We start from the raw sequence: 20626 nt of genomic DNA, 5'->3' as shown, positions 1-20626 counted from the left end.
TATTTAACAAGTGCATGTATACCTCCTACATCAAATATAGATTCAACTATGATTACGACTCCGATCTATATTCTTTACTCTTTACTTGTTTTACTTAATCTCATTTATAATCTTTAAATATCCAAATCGTTTGTAAATATACTTAAAAAGAGTTAAACTATAAGACATGTATTTATAACCTTATATAAATTTAAGTGTACCATTTTACTTGATTAACAATTTTATGTCTATCATGACAAACCAAAGCAACTTTGTTGATTTAACTCTACCAACTTTATTCTCTTACTAGTTTGGATATTGTTTCAAAATTTCAATTTAAAAAGTGCCATAAATATTGAATCGGTAGAGAGTAATAATTTGAATTCTAGTTACTTCTTTTACTCTTGAGAAAAGGGTCTGATACACCCTTCAACTTTGTCATTTAGAGCTGATATACCACTCGTTATGAAAGTGGCTCATATATACCCCTACTTATATACAAATGGCTCACATGTACCCTTTTTCTCTAACGGAAATGAAAAAAATTAATTTTAGTTTAATTTTTTATTATTTTAAATATATATATATATATATATATATATATATATATATATATATATATATATATAATCTCATATGAGTATATTTAATCCTCCTCAAACATATTTTTTTTTTACTTTTTTTTATTTTAATGACTAATTTAGATTTATTATTTTGATGGTCAAATTTATTTATATTTCACTAATATTCTTGTAAAACTTATTTAGAAGACCAAATTTTTTTCTTCAAATACAAAAATTAAATTACAATATAGACAAAAAAAATAGTTTTAAATTATAATATAGCCACAAAAAAATAGTTAATTTTTTTTTTTTACACTAAGGAATGAAAGAAAAAAAAGTAAAATAAGAATAAGAAACTCAAATAATTATAATAAAAGAAGTCAAAAAATAATTTATGTATGAAAAAAAATTAAAATATACCTTGAACTTTGCTAGAAGAATCATATATACCCCTAAATAATTTTTAAGAAAATAAAAAATAAAAAATAAAAAATATAAAACTAATTTTTTCACTTCCATTAAATGAAGGGTCTATATGAGCTAATTTTATGACGGTAGGAATATATGTGAGCCGTTTGTATAACGATACGAGTATATATGAGCTATTTTCATAACGAAAGCATATCAGCTCCAAATGACAAAGTCGATGATGTATCATAACCTTTTCCCTTTACTCTTTGTGAAGGATAATATATATATATTTTTTAATGCTTACCATTTGAGCAATTACTAAGAACTCATGATATGGTATTCCATACTTTTAATCTCAGTTCCTTGCTATGACTACGATTTGACACACATTTCATTAGCTTCCGATGAGGATTGTTTCCTCCTTCCTCCTCCTATTCACGCTACTGCAACTATTGCTCAACCCAATTTTCTCTATTTCCGACTCCGATGGCCCTTTTCCCGTTCGCCGGGAAGTCTACGGAAATGGAAGGATTTTTGACATTACTCACAGAATAACCTCTGATATGCCGTCGTACGGCTCTGAAGAGGGGCTAGGACAGTTCTTGTGGCTACCCAATAGCATGAAGAATGGATCCCTAGCTAATAACTCTGTCATGAAATTACCCACCCACACAGGCACCCATTTTGATGCTCCTGACCATGTCTTTGATCATTACTATGATGCTGGGTTAGATGTTGATACCCTTGACCTAGAGGTTCTCAATGGTAACTATCAATTGTCTCTTAGTGCACTCATACACTTTTTATTCCCAATTTGATTTTCCGAGCCAAAATTTTCATTTTAATATACTGAGAAATAACACACAATGTCTACTTTATTTAAAGACGGGTATAGCTCCTCTTTGTCAGCGGCATTCTCCCTTTTTATCCATCAACCATTTCATTATGGAACTTTCTCCCAAGCTGCGGAACTAACAAGTCTATTTAAAAGTCGAATTAGACACTTTTACACAAATTTTCAAGTGGATGAAATCGGTCCAGTGGTCTCAGTTGGGGATGGGTGATCAAAACTCTTCCTTCTTTGCTTCACTGTCAATTGATTGGCACATGTAAATTTTCACCCAAGGGGGTTTGGATGAACCCTTAGGTCCTAGCTGGCTCCGCCCTTCCCCTAAGTTGAGGTCTGAAATGTTTGAAGTCTTATTACTCTGATTAAGTGTTAACCGCTTATTGTTTTCCTTAAGCTTTTTCATAGATTTGTTTGACTCAAGAGCAACTAATATGGAGTATTCTTATTCTGGTTAAGTACTTGACTACTTGTATGTTCTTTTTTTTGGAAATAAGTGTGAGTTTGATAACATTTTATCTGGCTTAAAAGTCAAAGTATGCTGGGATTATTTAGGGGGATTGATGATCTATGCTTAATAATGAGGAGATTATTGTTCATGAATGACTTACTTTAAAATGCATTTTTGTCTTTAAATATGGTACTCCCTGCAATATTAATACACATTCTTATTCCACATACATAGAATCCCACATAACTTAATATTGGCATTATTTAACGCTGCCGATCACATGCTGCATTAGTTATGGAACATGTAGTATTTAACACCCCCGATCACACGCTGCATTAGCCATGGAGCAAGTATTTTTTTACTTCAGCAGCTAACCAAATGCTGTATTATCTTTTGTGGGATTTTAGTGTTGAAATGAAATACGACCATGGTTTATAATCTAGTGATTTCAGTGGGAGTCTCTCACACAATAAGTATGAGTTCAATTCTTCATCTTCTCCTTCCACCTTCCCTTTCCCCTATGTAATAGAAGACTAAAAAGATAAAATCAAGGTCTTAATAGAGAGGAATGAGTACAAAGGATTCATATAGTTGATCCAAACTCGTTACCATTTTCAAAAAAAATAGTTGATCCAAACTAGTTTTGTGATTCGCCATTGTTGATTGATTTGTTGTATATAAATGCAAAGATCACCATCAGAATTTCGTATTTAGTATAACTTTTCAGAATCCCTTACCGTCCTGAATGAGTATTTAGTAAACATGTGGCAACTTCTGAAATTGTAATGATCGTCTTATTATTTGTTCCGAGAAGTATTTTTTTAAGAAAAAGATTTTCTTAAAGTTCTATATATTTTCTTCATTTTTGTAATAGTAAAAACTTACATCCTTTGAGGAATATCGAAATTTGTATTTGATATGAAAATATTTCTCTAGTGTTTGAATGTAAATTTGATTAATTATTTACAATTCTGAAATAAAAATGTCAACTTGATTTCGTTCAGAAGGTTTTTCTATTGCGGTAATGCCCCTCTGTTAGTGAACTAGTATTAGCGACCTCTTTAATTAGTTGGGAAGATAATCTCATTTCTTTCTTGGAACTAGTGTATGTTATATATTTTGATGTTTTTGGTTTGAGAATATATGTAATTGGTCTAGAACTCTTAAAACAGTTGTTAGAGTTATCCTTTTTAATTTTGACGGGATGGGGGATAAAGTGATGCTTGGGCACTTTTGTGAACCTCGGCTAATCCACTGGGTACCTATGGCAAGTTATTATCCTATAATGGATGTCATGATTTGTATTATCTTTTATATTTGATATGTGACAAAGCTATTCACTTTGTTGCTTCTTGTTTTTAGATACATATTACATTCAAGTTTTATGGGTTCTCTCTAGTAGTCTTGACATTGATATTTTTATACACTTTAGTATTATATAATTCTTGCACTGAAACTATACCCTTTTTTCCCTTTGGATAAAGCTGAAACTAGTCTCCTTTTCATGTAAGTTTTTCTAGAATGAAGAAGTGACCATTTTTTGTTTTTCTTCGTTGGGAGGATTCCTCCGAATTGGGTAGTCCTAGTTTGACTTGGTATGCATGATAAGAAATGTCAAAAACATTAATTGATTAGCAGCTGTTAAGGAATTGTCTCCTACATGTTGACTTATATAAATTTTAAACAAATTCTATATCAAAAAATAATTTTGAGCATCCTGTCAAAATGTCTGTTCTGCATTTTGATGTTTGGTTCTCATTTCTCCTCAGCATTTACACAACTTCCTATATATTGTGTTACGTATTCAATGTTTTTGCTCATCTTCCTTAATTTTCTTTTAGTAGGTATTTGTTACTATAGATATTGATTGGTAATAGGCACATTTTAACAGGTTAGTGATAATTTCTTTCACTTAATGACAGGTCCTGCATTGTTGGTCGATGTTCCAAGAGACAAGAACTTAACAGGTATACCTGCTCTGTCGTGCCCAATATATCTTTGGTGATCATATTTTTTGTGTTCTATGCTGAATTCCATACTCCTGAAACTGTGATTCAGTAATTCGCCACCATGTAGTTCTGGTACTTCTACCACATGTCTCGAAAAAGAGATGTACATCTTTATTGTTCGCAGATTTGGTGTTGAGATTATGCAATATCTTCATAACACGGGGGAACTATAATGGAATTTTTAGTGTGCAGAAATGAGATTATATTTTTAGCTAGATTCTCCTATGTTATGATGCAAGTCGTCTTGTAATTTAGATATCATGTATGATTTTTTGATATTATATGTAGGAATCTGACGTTCTCCTTTGGTTGACAAGAATTGTATTTTTTCCTGGGGATCAAGCAAAATCTTCAGGTTCTAAGATTAAAGTGAAGGGACAAAGAATGGAATTATTATTTAGAAGAGTGAGGATGAGAGTTGAGACCATACATGTGTAATCATGGGCAAAATGGAGTTAAATTATGATTAATATTCATGATCATTCTTGTGAAATAAAGTTCATTAGGGCTAGTCAAGATAACTGATGCCTACAATAATAGTCTAGCATTAAAGAGTAAACGAGTGAAGGATATTTTGTTCCCTGCCCAATTCTGTGACAAGAGATGATCAAGGGTTTGTTTTGGTGTAGAGATCTTTCATGAATGCTCTTGTATGGTGTTGATTTTGGGGGGGTGGGGGGGTGGGGGGTGGGGGGGTGGATTTTTCTGCTTTACTATCTTACTTTATTTGATTTTTGAATTTGTAACTGCGGTAGTGTATGAGTAGACTTGATCGAGTTGAGGTGTAAAATCTAATCTTCTCTTGCTTGCAAACATTTGTTTTGTGCCACTGCAATGAGAATACTCTCTTACCTATGTTATGTTGGCTAACTGTGATTATATACTGGTGTCTTTTATTTAGCGGAGGTTATGACATCCTTACATATTCCCAAGGGAGTGAAGCGAGTACTTTTCAGAACCCTAAATACCGACAGGTAATGGAAAATTGTCTTTAGACTGCTTAAGTATGGATATGATTGATCTGAGCTCTACTCATTGTTTTTACATCATAACTTGTTTTGCCATTGTTCATACTACGTGTTAAAGAAAATAACTGCTTCTTAAAAAGTTGTTGCTTGTACTAAAGTTATGGTTATTACTTTTCCTTTCTCTTCAATGCAATTTGATTATCTCCATAGATTTTACACATTTCTGCACATCCTCGAAGGATAAGTCCATGGTATAGTCTGCAGTCTCATTTTCTAGCATATATTTATATAGAACAAGCAGAAGCCAAGCACTTCTCAGGGTTTAGTCAACCAACAAAATTTCACTAGGGTCCTTGACTTTAATTAGGAAATCCCTCACTCAACCAATAAGCCGTACACTTAGCTGACCACTTTTTTTGATAAAACACGTAGCTAACCTCTTTTATGCATGATCCATCTGAATATACTTCTGAGGCCCATATTATCCTTAATCATGAAGTTAGAGACCCTCCAAGCTATGAGCATCCCTTTTTTATTGTTTAGCTGCCTATTTAAGGCAAGTAATGGCCACAAAATGCTCAAAGCAAAAGAGGCCGCCATCTACCACATTCAGTGGCAAAGAATGAGGTCTGCATTCAGAAGCCTAATATTCTTCATGAGAATTTTTTTCTCCCTTAAATGAAATGGCTAGGTACTGTCCCCCACCTCGCCAAACACGTGGTCGGAGCTCAGATTTGTGGTTGAGCATCTTTGCTTTGATCTTTTTTCTTGTGGACCACTGACATCCTATAGTTAGTTTTCATAGTTCAACCATTCAATAAATGCATCTCCATTCTCCACATACCAAACAAAGAAAAAGGTTGCAAGAAGTATGACGTGCTAGCTTTTCTTTAGCCAAGAGTGGATGTGGCTTTATTGATTTTACTTGGATATACTGTTATATTTGACACAGTTTCTTTTCCCTTGAACTTCCATTAGGCGTCTTATGTGGAAAAAGAAGTTAGACTCAAGCTTTGTGGGATTCATGAAGGATGGTGCACAGTGGCTGGTGGATAACACTGACATCAAACTTGTTGGTTAGACATGCAATACCACATTTTTTTGTCATAAGATGATATTTGAAGGAAAGAAATGATTGGCTTTGACCTGGTTATTTGTGAATGAAGTTGTGGATTACTGGTTACTCGAATGTTTGTGGAGCAGTGCTTTACCTTAGCTGGTTTAAATGAGTTCAAGACACCCACTTGGTTTTTCTTTTTCCTGTTGCACCTAACATTATTCACTACTATCTCAATCTACTACTTCTTTTGTGTAGTCCTGAGGGTTGTCCTCATTTTGGTGTCTGCATGTATTTCATGTACCTCAATAAGTATGACCTCTTCCTTTATGTTACCTAAAGTTATTGGTCAAAGTGTTTTCTCAGCTTGCTCTTTCCAGTGTGTCCTAATTATTGGTGTGAAAGTATCCTTATTGTATATATTTATTCTGAATTAGGTAATATTATTTTGCATAGATCTAATCAATAATTTATGCTTCAGATATCACTATATTGGAGAATGAGAAGGTTGAACAATGAAATCTAGTGGAATTAGACTCTTATTTCTCCTTCTTCAAATCCAGAATGACGTGTCAAGAAGGGACTCACCAAAGAAATGTTTAGAAAATGCTGTTTTGGCAAATTCAGTTATTCCATATAGATGACCTTCCCTTTGAGCAAGAAATCATATATTGAATAGAGGGGGTACTCCTTCTCTGTTGAGGATACAACAACAACAACAACAACAACAACAACAACAACAACATACCCAGTGAAATCCCACTAGGTGAAATAAAGGAATTGGTAGATCTCTCCCATCAGATAGATCAATGGCACGTGCATGAGATGCGCAAGCAGGGGAGCCAATTTGACCGCTCAGACCAAATCAACAAAATTTATTTAAAGCAAAAGGATGTTGTAGAGCACTTTTTTAAGTATATTTGTACACATGCATATAGTATAGGTGTCTACTATGTGCCATGCCACTCTTAGTAATGCCAAAACTAGGATTTGGTGGTCAAAAAATTCAAGGCAAATATCTACTCTGAAACATGACTCCATGTGTCTTGCTTTATCCTATATTGGATTCACATAGGTCATGGTTCGTGTATATTGTGTAGCCTCATCTTTTTGTTACTAGTGGTTCCATTCTTGCCTTCTGCCAACATGTTTGATTGGCCGTGGTTCTTGTAAAGTGCTCTGGTTTTATTCTTTCCTTTTCCCAACTTTGCCAGCGTTTCTGCAAATCTTTTAACTTTAAAGAGACTTCTGTATAGCAGCTGCATTTCCCATGTGATATCTTGATCTGAGTCTATTTAAGAAGAGGTCATAATATGCCATTTCCATTCACATCCACATACAGTTTAGTATGGTTCTCATTGTTGAGTCACTGTCTGCATCCTTTGCCTTTTGTTACATATCAGTTGGTCTTTTTTAGCTTGCCATCTGCAACCAAAGAGTGTGTTTGCATGTTCCTTTGTGCATTAATGTTAAACTTTTCTGTTTATAAAACTTTGTTGACACATGAAAACACTGATGATGAAGAAGACAGTCTGCTTACAATTCTCTGTGGAAAATTGTCCATTGTAATTTAAATCTTGCATATAACTTGGAGGTGGTAGCCCCCATGGTTTTGGTCTAGTGGTAAGTACGTAACTTGTGATGTGTGGGTTAGACGCACGTCATGAGGTCGAACCCTACAGAAGACAAGAGCCTAGTATTAAGTTGAGAATAGTAGAGGGCGGGCCCATTATTCCCCGAGTTTCAAACTGTATACACCTGTCCTCGGGGATTTCTTGGTTATCAACAACAAAATACCCAGTGAAATTCCACAAGTGGGGTCTAAAGAAGGTAGAGTGTGCGTAGACCTTACCCCTACCTTGTGGAGTTAGAGAGACTGTTTCGGTGTTATCTAAAGACCATCGGCTCAAATGAAGTAAATCAAAGTAGTAATTGAAAGGAGAAACGTCAGTGAAGAAAACTTGACAACTAATAGGAAAACAGTGAAGAGCATGTAGGCAAGGAACAGTAACATCAACAAAATAGTGTGATCACTTAAACATAATAAACAATTGACAATAACAGATAGCAATAGCAAGAAACTACATGAATAAGGCTAATAATACGACAACCACGGTGCTCTAGATTACCACCTAGCCTAATCCCATCGAAAAGAAAAACAACGCTCAATTACCTACTAACCTTCTACCCTAATCTGCACCTTCATTCCCTCCTATCTAAGGTCATGTTCTTGGTTATCAACAAAAAAAGGCAAAAAGAAAATGGAGGTGGCAACAAGTTTAAGATAGATCCATTGATTATTATGAATTAGGTCAGGTTCTCTACCTTATGTTCAGTGGAACATCACATGAGAAAATCTGCATTATTTTTCTGGGATGAGAAAGTTGTTGGACCTGCATGTGATTTAATAGCATTTCCTTGATGTCAAATTAAATGGTGCTATTTTACCACCTGATTTCTATTCAAGCATTTTTTCTCTTGTAAAGGAATGGTTAGCTAACATTCTCGTATATTTTCCAGGAATTGATTATTTGTCAATTGCTGCGTATGATGATTTGATTCCTGCTCATCTTGTTTTCCTCAAAAGCAGGGTAAGTGGTATTTGATAGGCTAATTTGAACTGTTTTCCCCTTTTCTTTAAGGGACCATAGAAAGAAAGAGGGTAGGAGGAGATGTGGTGTTATCTTAGTTGTTTAAATTTCTCTCTTTTAAATTCTTCTTCAAGGTGCAAAAAATTGAGATTCTAAGCAATGGTTAAACAAAAGAATATTTGATATTCTAAGTATTAGGAATTACCTATTTACTTTGTTGTCTGGAAAATGAAGATTCGCGATTTGCTGAAGAAAGGTGTTACAGTTAAGTGTCTATTAGCATGAAGAGAGAAGTAATGACCAATTGAAGAGGTTTTCCTTCATTGGTGAATTGATTCTGAAGTTCATATGTAAAACTTATTAATTACGAGGAAATTTGCTGGCCTTGTTTGATCCTTGATCGAACTGAAAAAAATTATCAGGCGAGGGCCTAAATAGCCTTTTGGGAGGCCATTGATTGCGGTTGGATTCTAGTTTGAGGCTTTGAGCAATTCTTGGAGGTCTCTGACATTTCTATACTGGATGAGTTCGAGTTAGGTGTTGTCTGTAATCATGTATGTTTGTCAGAGTTTCTTTTACCTGCAACGTTGAGTACTGAAGGCCTTTGGATGCAATACACAGAATAATTTCTCCCTCCTTGTCTGATTTCCTCCAATGAAGAAAAAAGACCAAGTATGGAACTTCACATTTTAGTTATCCAAAAAAGGACCATACATGGAATAGAATGAACTTTTAATATAGATTGTAACAATTATATATACTTCTTGGAAAATATGTTGTAAATGAATAATGACCCATGATGTGATTGTGATCTTTGTGTTTTACATGCCAATGCCTATTAGATTATTTTCGTTTCAATAGATGAGCAAATTGTAGTTGGCATTTCTACTGATCATTGTTTTCTAGAGTCTTATGACATTTATTGGTGATTCTGTTGAACATTTACTTGTTTTGATGCCTGTAGAACTCTTGTTCAAATCTTACCACGTTTGAAATGCTCTAGGAAATCATTGTCGTGGAAGCATTGAAGCTTGATGATATAAAACCTGGAATATACACTGTACACTGCCTGCCCTTAAGGATGCTTGGTGCCGAGGGATCACCTGTTAGGTGTATATTAATTAAGTGATGCTCTCCTTGTAAACTTTTCCAACCATAAGGTACATCTTTCAGTACTCTGCGCAGAGTGTGCTATTTAACTTCTTTTCTGTTTAGTTCAATGTGAAAAACATTCTCATTTATGCTAAAGTTGTGCGTGAGTCAGGTTCCTTTTTTGTGCTCGGTCGGTTGTGTTCTTGGATATATTTGATATAATAATGAGTGGGTTGCAACATTTGTAGCTACGAACTTGGAGTATTTGTGTGGGTCGCAAGTTCCGAAAGTGATATGCTGCCTTTTCATGTTTAATTTGCTTGATAATTTGTAGCAGGAAGCACCAGAGATATGTTGGAGTGGAGTAAAGCACCACACAAGGGACCAAATTACGAAAGGAATGCTGCTTATCACTTTGGCAAGCTTAGGCTGGGTAGCTGTAATGTACATAGTCTAAATTGTTGAAGTGAGCGTAAGCTCTCAGATTCTACCCGTCTATAAAAGAAATTTCAAAACAGACCTTGAAAGAAAATGTATGGAAATTTTCCGTATTTGTCATTGATTAATCACTGTACAAAGCTACTGTATTTCTGCAATCTTTTATGTCTAAATTCTATACAATTTTTTGCATTGCACTTGCACGTCATCATCATTCTTGATATTTGTGAGTGAGTTGTATGTTTGCATGGCTATTGAGCTTGAAGAGTTTTGATGATATTGTTGATACTCTGGTGTGTAAAATTCAATGATTTACCTGAAACACGTTGCTCTATTAATTGTGAAACTGTTAGGATGGGTTGTTTCTGATCTCTAATGCACGTTGTAGTATAAGGAGGTTCGGAAGGTGGGATAGGGTGCTTGTGGTTAATATTCAGAGGTTAGTTAGGGATGCTTGCTGAGTACCATTGTTGTTTGGTACCCACTCCCTTGCTTTGTACACTTGTGTAGGTTACGAGCTCGGATTGTCTTGATCTCTTTATCTCATCTTTGTCTGAGGCTTGCTTTTGGAGTTCGTCAGTTAGTTGCTTGTCGTTTTTGGCAGATGTCACTTGTTCTTTCTTTATGTCCTTGATCCATTCTAGATGTGAAGACATTCAGACTTGTATTTCTTTCGAATCTTGTACACGTCACTAGGTTTTGGGGATTGTTGAGTTATATTATGAGTTTCACTTGTATATGTTATGTTTAGTTCAAGTTTTGTCTTTATTTTTGTTTTTACTCTTGTCGAGGGTTGATTAGACTGACCTGTCTTGGTAGGATAAGACTGTCAGTTTTGCTGAATGAGTACTCTCAAGTGAGAGTTCTTCCATTAAATAGAAAGAATTCTGATTTACATGCCTAAAAATCTGCTATATATCCCTAAATTTATGTTATTCCTAATTGTAATATCTCTGAAAATATACTACATTAATCTATGCTATTTCCTATCATCATGACACAAATATTTAGAGTTATAATATAGATATGTCCAGATATTTAGAATCTGTCCAATCATGCTAATATCCCCCCTCAAATTGATGTCGGTGGATCAAAAAGCATCAATTTGCCTACCATAAACTGATGACGTTGTCATGCCATAGACTTTGTAAACACATCAGCTATTTGAAGATCACTGGATACATGTGGAAGAGTAATGACTCTCTTCTCTATAGGTTCTTTGATATAATGACAATCCACTTCAATGTGTTTGGTCCTTTCATGATAAACTGAATTAGTAGCAATTTGAATAGCACTTGTGTTGTCAGCATGGAGAGGAGTGGGATTAGATTGAGGAAATCCAATTTCTGCAAGTAACCACGAAGCTAAAAAATCTCAAAGCAAGCAGTAAACATTGCTCAATATTCAGATTCTGTGGAAGATTTAGATACACGGTCTTTCTTCTTGCTCTTCCAAGATATCAAGGAATCTCCAAGAAACATGCACCAACCCGTGATGGAGCGACGAGTATCAGGACATCCAACCCAATCAGAATCACTAAATGCATTAAGTTGAATCTCAGAACCACTAGGAAAGAATAATCCACGAGTAGATGTTCCCAAGAGATATCGAATGATGCGACGGACAACCACCAAATGTAGATGGCGTGGAGCTTGCATAAATTGACTCACTTGTTGAACTGCAAAAGAGATATCAGGTCGAGTAATAGTAAGATAATTTAGGCTCCCAACTAATTGCCGATACAAAGTTGAATCAGGAAGAAGATCTCCTTCCGCACGACAATACTTTACATTTAATTCCAATGGAGTATTTATAGAGAAAGATTCTTGAAGACCAGTCAAAGCAATCAAGTCCTGAGTATATTTGTGTTGGTTCAAGAACACACCTAAAGAATTATAATGAACTTCTAACCCCAAAAGTATGTAAGAGTACCAAGATTTTTCATATGAAAAGAATCCTTAAGTTGCTACTGGAGGCTAGTGATTAGTGAAGAATCAGTTCCTGTGATAATAATGTCATCTACATACACCAAAAGAAGAACACAACCTGTAGATGTTTTTCAAAGAAACAAAGACGAATCATATTTGCTATGCTCAAAAGAGAATTGAAGCAAAGTAGATTGAAACTTGTCAAAAGCTCTTGAAGCTTGTTTTAATCCATATAAAGACCGCTTCAACTTGCATACATCTGATGTAGGTGATGAGAACAAACCAGGTGGGGGTTTCATATAAATATCTTCTTTGAGATCACCATGAAGAAAAACATTCTCGACATCCATTTGATGAAGAGGTCAATTTTGTGATGCAGCAAGCAATAATAGTTCGCACCATAGTCATTTTTGCTACAAGTACAAAAGTCTTCTGATAGTCTACACCATACTCTTGTTTGTTGCCAAGGATCACCAATCGAGCTTTGTACCGATCAAGAGTTCCATCAGAATGAAGTTTAATTGAATAAACTCATTTACATCCAATTGGACGGACACTTGGAGGACAAGGAACAACGTCTTATGTGTTATTTTCATTAAGAGCCAAAAGTTCCTCCTCCATTGCTTTTTGCCAACATTCAAGCTTGGAGGCTTGTGAGTAACCTGTTGGAATAGAGATGGTGGATAAAGTAAAAGAAAAACCATACCGTTTAGGAGTTTGAGACACTCTAGTAGATCACCGAGGAGGCTCAAGAGGAGCAGACCTTGAAGAAATCTCAAATTCTGGTTGTGGAGCAGTCTCAGGTGGCAGATCTATTTCGAGATGGGGTAAAGTTGATCGACGTCGTTCATACACAAATCCTGGTTTGAACCGCTTAGAAGACAATGACAAATCCTCAAAAGTAGGAAGAAAAGGAGAAACAGAACTCAATATGAGTAGGAAAAATATAATAATTCTTCAAGAAAATAACATTTTTAGAAACACAAAATTTGTTAGAACTTGGATCATAGCAAATAAAACCTTTCTACGAAGTACTATAGCCCATAAAAGCACATTTAATAGACTGAACATAGAGTTTATTGCATTGAGAAGGAGGCAGGTGCACAAAACAAACACAACCAAACGTATGAAAACTATGATAGCTAGGATGCTTGTGAAAAAGACGATAATATGGACACTTTAGATGAAAGTCTATTAATCAATAGACAGCAGTAGACAAAGCTTCAACCCAACATTTAGATGGAACAGAGGACTCAATCAATAAAGTACGAGTGACAACTAAAAAATGATGATTTTTACGCTCAGCAACCCCATTTTGTTGTGGCGTTTATGGGCAAGAGCGTTGTGATACAATTCCTTTCTCAGGCAAGAAATTATTGAATTCATGAGACATATATTCTCCACCAGAATAAGATCATAATAGTTTGATGCATGTGGAAAATTGAGTCTCAACGTAAGCCAAAATTTCTTGAATATGGAAAACATTTCAGATTTAGATCGAAGAAAATACACCCATGTAAACCGACTATAGTCATCTATAAATGTCACAAAAATACTTGAAATGAACATGAGAAATAACTGGTGAAATGTCTCAAACATCACTATAATTGACATCAAAACACTTTGCAGCACGACTACCAAAATTAGAAAAAGGAAGAGTTTTAGTTTTGCCTAATTTACAAGTAGCACAATCAAAGAAGCAGCTGAAAATTGATTTTTATTTCCCAATAAATCAGAATTGGACAAATGAGACAACACAATAGAATTTGGATGTCCTAGACGTTTATGCCAAACCTCATTATTAGTAGTGGTAGAAGCAAAAGCTAGAACACGAGGAATAGAAAAGTGTATAGGAAACAATCTTCCAACGTTAGGGCCCTTCACGATTATCGTCCCCGACACCTGATCCTGCACAAGGCAACCATTACGACAAAAAATCACATCATAATTGTTATCTACCAATTGGCCAACTGAAATAAGACTAGTGGAGAGCTTTGGTGATACAATTACATTTTTGAAAGTTTCAATAATATCCCCAACCTTGGTAATGGGTAAATTACTACCATTGGCAACCTGAATTTGTATTGGACCATTATACTCATAGATGTTTTTGAGTATATTAGTTGAGTTGGTCATATGATTGGAAGCGCCAGAATCAACAAGCCAAAATTTATATATTACCTCATTACCTTGCAGCCCCAAAGCTGAAAATGCTGACAAGATCATTTGTTGTACCATTTCAGGAGTAAGAACTTGTCCTACCGAAGAAGAATTATCTATAGTGGAACCATTTATCCTAACTTGAAAAGCATTTGCCCTACGGTTTTGAGGACGTGTGGGACATTTTTTGATAATATGTCCTTGTTGTTTACAATAATTACAGAACTTCTTGCCACAATTGCTAGCAAATATGACCATATTTCTTGCAACTGTAGCATTGAGTTCTAGCCATATCCATGCCCTTTCCTTTCCCTTGAGCTGCAAATGCAACAGTGACAACATTTCCTTGATGAAAAGCATTTTGTGTGAAGAGACACTACTTTTCATGAAGTAATTCCCTAAAACAGACATCCAACGAGGGAGATGGATCACGGTTCATCAAGTTGGAGCGAACACTTCCAAAATCAGATCGTAATTTCATCAAAAAATGATCTAGCTTGCTTTGTTCATGAACTCCTTGAATGATGGAGAGAGATTCATAAGGTATTTTAGAATAAACGATGTCGGTAAATTCATCCCATAAGTTCTGAACTCCAAAGAAATAATCTTGAATAGAGAGACCTCCTTGAGAATACATAGCAATTTCATGCTCCAACTGAAAGCGCCTTGCGCTATGGACTTGGTTGTAAACCTTTTGTAACTAATCCCACATGGCCTTTGTTGTCTTGTATGGCCTAAGATTAAGAACAATAAGAGGGTCAATTGACCCTAAAATCCATGTCATCACCCGAGCATCTTTAACCTTCCATTGATCGAGCTTTGTAGGATCGCTTCCATCTATATGTCCCCATAATTCTTTTTTCGGTGACAAATAGTTAGAATTGAAATTCCCGGGCAGAGTAATTTTTTCCTGTGAAACGAACATGGAAGGACTCAAACTGATATGACGCCATGTTCTTGACAAGCTAAGGAAGATAGAAATGCAATAATACAAAATAACCAGAATGACCAAGACTAAGATTCCAAGATGCCTAAAATTTCAAGATACTTAGGACTAACTGTTGACTAAAAAACAGTAAGCAAAACCAATTTTTTTTAAAAAAAAAATATGAAAGGAACCACAGATGAAAGACATTAAAAATCAAAGCACTGAAAAAGGCTCTAATACCATGTCAATTTTGCTGAATGAGTACTCTCAAATGAGAGTTCTTCCATTAAATAGAAAGAATTCTAATTTAAAAGCCTAAAATCTTCTATATATCCCTAAATATATGTTATTCCTAATTGTAATATCTCTGAAAATATGCTACATTAGTCTATGCAACCATGCTAACAATCATGATATGTCCAGATACTAGAATCTATCCAATCATGCTAACAAATACAAGTTTCATTAAGCTAGGTTTTTGGGGCTTGATAGGCCGTTGGATAGTCCTAGGTGGCTATAAATATACATATTTGTTCTCGTCAGTACTCATACTACTTTGAGATTCATACACTTAATCAACAAGAAATTTATATATTATATATCTTATTGTAGTAGTCATGATAAGAAAGAACTCTCACGTGCAAGAAAAAAGTGAAAGAAATTTCACAAAGGATATGCGTCGTGAGAAGACCACGGTCTCTAACAAACAAAAAGCTCTCTATAAGTAGGCAACATATCTTTTTGTTTTGTGTGGGATTGAATTAGCTATTATTAGTTTTTCAATTGCAGGTGAACCAATTATATTTGGTAAACTTGATGTTGGATTGATTGTGTTATGAACTGAAGGTTATAGGATAAATAAAAGAAGTCGAGGGAGTGATCAATAATAATAAGATTTAAAATAAAGGGCCAGGATCTATTATAGTTAATGAGGCTCAATGGCTGAGATGAGTTTGATGGTTATAAATAACAGAATTGGCAAAGGAGAGAGGCATCCAAAAATCCGGTAACAATTTCCTTCTCTCATTCACTCTTCTCTTCTCTTCTCTTCTATCTTCGTCCTTATTCTTCTTCTAAATTCTCTTCATATTCCCTTCTATCTGCAGGTTTGAACTATCCATGGAGAACCAGCTATTCGTTTTTATGTTTTTCAATTTCATTTAGTTGTAATTGTATTTTCCATTCTTTTAAATCAGAAAATTGTCCCACAAAACTCTTGTTATTACTACCTGCTTCCTTTTTTTAACTGTTTCAAGTATTCTAGTCATATCAATTGGTATCAAAGCCTCGAATCTGCAACCTGTGTTGTGTCCATGATAGAAGGAACATGAATGAAAACCATAGACGAAAAGTTACAACAACATGATCAATTACTAGATGAGATAGTTGAACAACAAAGAGGTATGTGTGCAACTCAAACTGACATTCAAGGTACCTTTGAGTTGATTCTGGATAGGTTGATGAATCTGGAAAGAAGACCACTGCGAGGTCAAGAGAGTGCTTTTTCGGGAGGTGATGGGCTCTTGCCAGTACCTGGTTTTGATGGTAGGGCTGTTAGACCACCAATGTATATTTCCCCTTTAAATGAGAATTGCCGAAGGTCAGGATCCCAAAGTTTGGATTTGATAGTGTGAGGTATTTTCACCTTTATAGAGTGCAAGATAACATAAAGGTGTAGGGTGCTGCACTATACCTAAATGGTGATGCTGAAACCTGGTACAACTCGTTGGTGTTAAGTAGATGTGCAGTTAATTGGGTAGAGCTTAAGAAGGAGTTATGTGTGTGGTTTAAGATGTGTGGATGGAAGAAGTAGTAGAAGAATTTAACAAGCTTGAACAAACTTTAAGTGTTGGGGAATTCTTGATTAAGTTTGAAGATATGAAGGTTCAGATGATAATTTAAAATCCTGCTCTCAATGAGGCTCACTTCTTGTCTAGTTTCATGGGAGCTCTCAAGGAAGAAATTAGGTTGGCAATCAAGATGTTTAAGCCTGCTACCTTGAGTTATGCCATTCAACAGGCTAGGATGCAGGAGAAAACCATTGAGGCTACTCAAAGGAAAGCTGAGATTGTAGTTCATCATGGTGTGGCCACTGGCTCTTCTGCCAGCCATAGGGTCCAGAAGGTTGGAACTACGGTTGACTCCGAAAGTTTATGAACACAAAATGGCCAATCACCTATGTTTTAGGTGTGGTGAAAAGTACCAGGTAGGTCACCGGTGTAAAATGAAACAACTATATTGTATAGTTGGCACCGAGGAAGATCTGCATCACGACCCACAAGATTTGATAGCTATTGATGCAGAGGTACCTGAGCACTCAGAGAGCTTAGCACAAACAGTAGAAATTGAGATAGCTAAAGGAGCGAATATCCAAGAGGATGTGCGTTTGAGTGCATTATCAGGAAGTTGTAATGGGGGTTAACAATATCCTAAGCAGCGAGGTCGTTAAGAAGAGATCCTTATCAATGCTTGTTGATTCTGGCAGCACTTACAACTTTATTAATGAAGTGACTGTACAAGAAACTGGCTACCAAGTTATTTACTCCACTCCCATCAAGTCACTGTAGTTGATGGCAATTACATGTAATGCAACACCAGTTGCCCTAGTTTTACTTGGAAGATGGGGGGTAAGTCCATTAAAGAAAATCTCAGGATCCTCAAGCTAGGGAGGTGTGATATTTTACTAGGCAATGATTGGATGAAAAAGTTCAATCCTACTAAATTTAATTATGAGAAGAGGTGTGTCACCATTGGAAGGAAGGATAACAAGGTTGTCTTGCATGCTATTCCTAAGAATGGTCAACTCAGCCTAATCAATGGTAGTACCATAGGCAAACTATTGAAAAAGGGGCAAGCGATAATGGCTCACTTATTTTTAATAGAGGCTAGTAGTGGTTGTGACCAGGAGCCAGTTGGCATTGTTATTCTAGAATTGATATATGGTTATAAGGAGGTGTTTGCAGAGCCCAAATCCTTACCCCTACCAAGAGAATTAGACCATAGGATTCCCATCAAACCAGGGACATCACCTGTAAGTCTAAGGCCCTATAGATACAATTTTTACCAAAAAGAAGAACTCAAGAAACAAGTCACTAAAATGCTGACAAATGGGATCATTCAACATAGTCAATCCCCATTCTCTTCCCCTGCCTTGTTAGTGAAAAAGAAGGATGGTACATGGAGGTTTTGTGTGGATTACAGGGGCCTTAATGAGTTAACAGTCAAAGATAAATATCATATTCCCATCATAAATGATTTACTTGATGACTTGCAAGGGTCTGTGATCTTTTCCAAGGTGGATTTGCAAGCTGGATACAACTAAATTAGAATGAAGCTAGAAGATGTTTACAAGACAATATTTAGAACTCACATTGAGCACTATGAATTCAAGGTTATGCCCTTTGGCCTAACTAATGCGTCAGCTATATTTCAAGCTTTGATGAATCAGGTATTCCAATCCTTGCTTCAGAAGTTTGTTTTGGTTTTTTTTTTTTTATGATATCAATTTATAGCAAGACTTTTGATGAATATCTACTGCATTTTAAAAAAAGTGTTTGATATCATGAGGGAGCATTCCTTGTTTGCCACAAGGTCCAAGTGTTCCTTTGGACAATCAAAGATAAAATATCTAGGTCATGTAATTTCTGATCATGGGGTGTTTACTGATCCTAGCAAAATTCAATCTATGGTTGACTGGACAAATCCTATACCACAACCAAGGCCTTGTGGGGGTTCCTTGGCTTAACTGGCTATTATAGGAAATGTGTATTGAATTATGGTGGTATATGTAGACCTCTTAATGAGTTACTGAAAAAGGATTCTTTCAGATGGAATGAAGAGTCTGGCCTAGCTTTTGAGACGTTGAAGTTAGCTATGATCAACACTCTTGTTCTAGCCTTACCAGATTACACTAAAGAGTTTGTTGCCAAAACAGATGCTAGTCAGCATGGGATTGGTTCAGTGTTGATGCAAAAAGATAGACCTATTTCTTATTTTAGTAAGGTGTTGGCTCCTAGGCATAGAGGTAGATCTATCTATGAGGAGTAATTGACTTTTAAGTACCATTGATATATGGAGACACTATCTTTAGTATAAAAAATTTATTATTAGGATAAACCATCATAACTTAAAGTACCTTTTAGAACAAAGGTTACCGCAACTATACAACAGAAGGGACTCATAAAGATGTTGGGTTTGAACTATGCAGTACAATACAAAAAAGGGACTGAGAATAGAATGGCTGATATATTGTCTAGGCCGTTTGAGAATGGTGATACACCAAGTTCCAACCAGCTGAGGGACAATTGTTAGGTCTCTGTGTTGTAGAGCCTAAATGGATGTTGGAGATCAGTAGTGGCTATGAAGGGGATGCACATGCTGAGGCTATGATTGCTAAAGTTACCACTGATCAACTGAGACCCCACCTTTAGCTGTACTCATCTGGAGTCTTAAGGAAGAAGGGAAAACCTTTCATTGGAGGTACTGGGGAATTGAGACATCAATTGATATACATCTTTCATGACTCCCCTGTTGGGGGACATGCAAGCCAACTTGACACCTTTAGAAAGTTAGCCCATGTCTTTTATTGTCCAGGTATAAGACAAATGGTTAATACATATGTAGTTGCTTGTGAAGTTTGTCAAAGGAACAAAGGGGAACATGTTCATTACCCTGGACTATTGCAACCACTTCCCATCCCTGATCAAGCCTGGAGGCACATTAGCATGGATTTCATTGGTGGTCTGCCCAAGTCCAAGGTCAAGGAGACCATTTTGGTAGTTGTGGACATGAGAACTATGTTTGCTCACTTTATGACTCTAGCTCATCCTTTTACAACAATCACTATGGCTCACAAGTTCCTTAAACATGTGCACACACTACATGGCTTACCTGAGTCTATTGTGACTGACAGGGACAAGTTGTTCCTTAGTAATTTTTGGCAAGCATTATTCAGGTTACTAGGTACTCAGTTGCATTACAATACTTCATACCATCCTCAGAGTGATGGCCAGAGAGAGTTAATCAGTGCATTGAGAACTACCTCAGATCCATGACATTTAGCAAGCCAATTCAGTGGAAGCAGTGGTTACCACTAGCAGAGTGGTGGTACAACACCAATTTTCACACTGGACTGCAGTGTACTCTATTTGAGGCTCTCTATGGTTACTTCCCTCCTCACTTGTCACTTAGGCCTACTATAGAAA

General features: G+C 35.9%; 1 protein-coding gene across 1 annotated transcript; it reads left to right on the top strand.

The window, feature by feature from the left end:
• The first annotated feature begins 1357 nt into the window (after nucleotides 1–1357).
• Nucleotides 1358–10351, top strand: LOC125839097 (cyclase-like protein 2). The gene is made up of 7 exons (XM_049518079.1): nucleotides 1358–1718; nucleotides 4174–4218; nucleotides 5162–5234; nucleotides 6207–6304; nucleotides 8806–8876; nucleotides 9880–10036; nucleotides 10306–10351. Exons 1-6 carry the CDS (start codon nucleotides 1358–1360, stop codon nucleotides 10003–10005), a joined length of 774 nt encoding a protein of 257 aa, XP_049374036.1. The 3' UTR covers nucleotides 10006–10036; nucleotides 10306–10351.
• Nucleotides 10352–20626: the final 10275 nt, after the last annotated feature.

The sequence above is a fragment of the Solanum verrucosum genome, unplaced genomic scaffold (assembly GCF_900185275.1).
Source record: "Solanum verrucosum unplaced genomic scaffold, falcon-dt-bn FXZP01000163.1, whole genome shotgun sequence".
Taxonomy (NCBI): Eukaryota; Viridiplantae; Streptophyta; class Magnoliopsida; order Solanales; family Solanaceae; genus Solanum; species Solanum verrucosum.
Note: the sequence above shows the minus strand (reverse complement) of the source record. Positions and strands in the feature narration are given on the sequence as shown.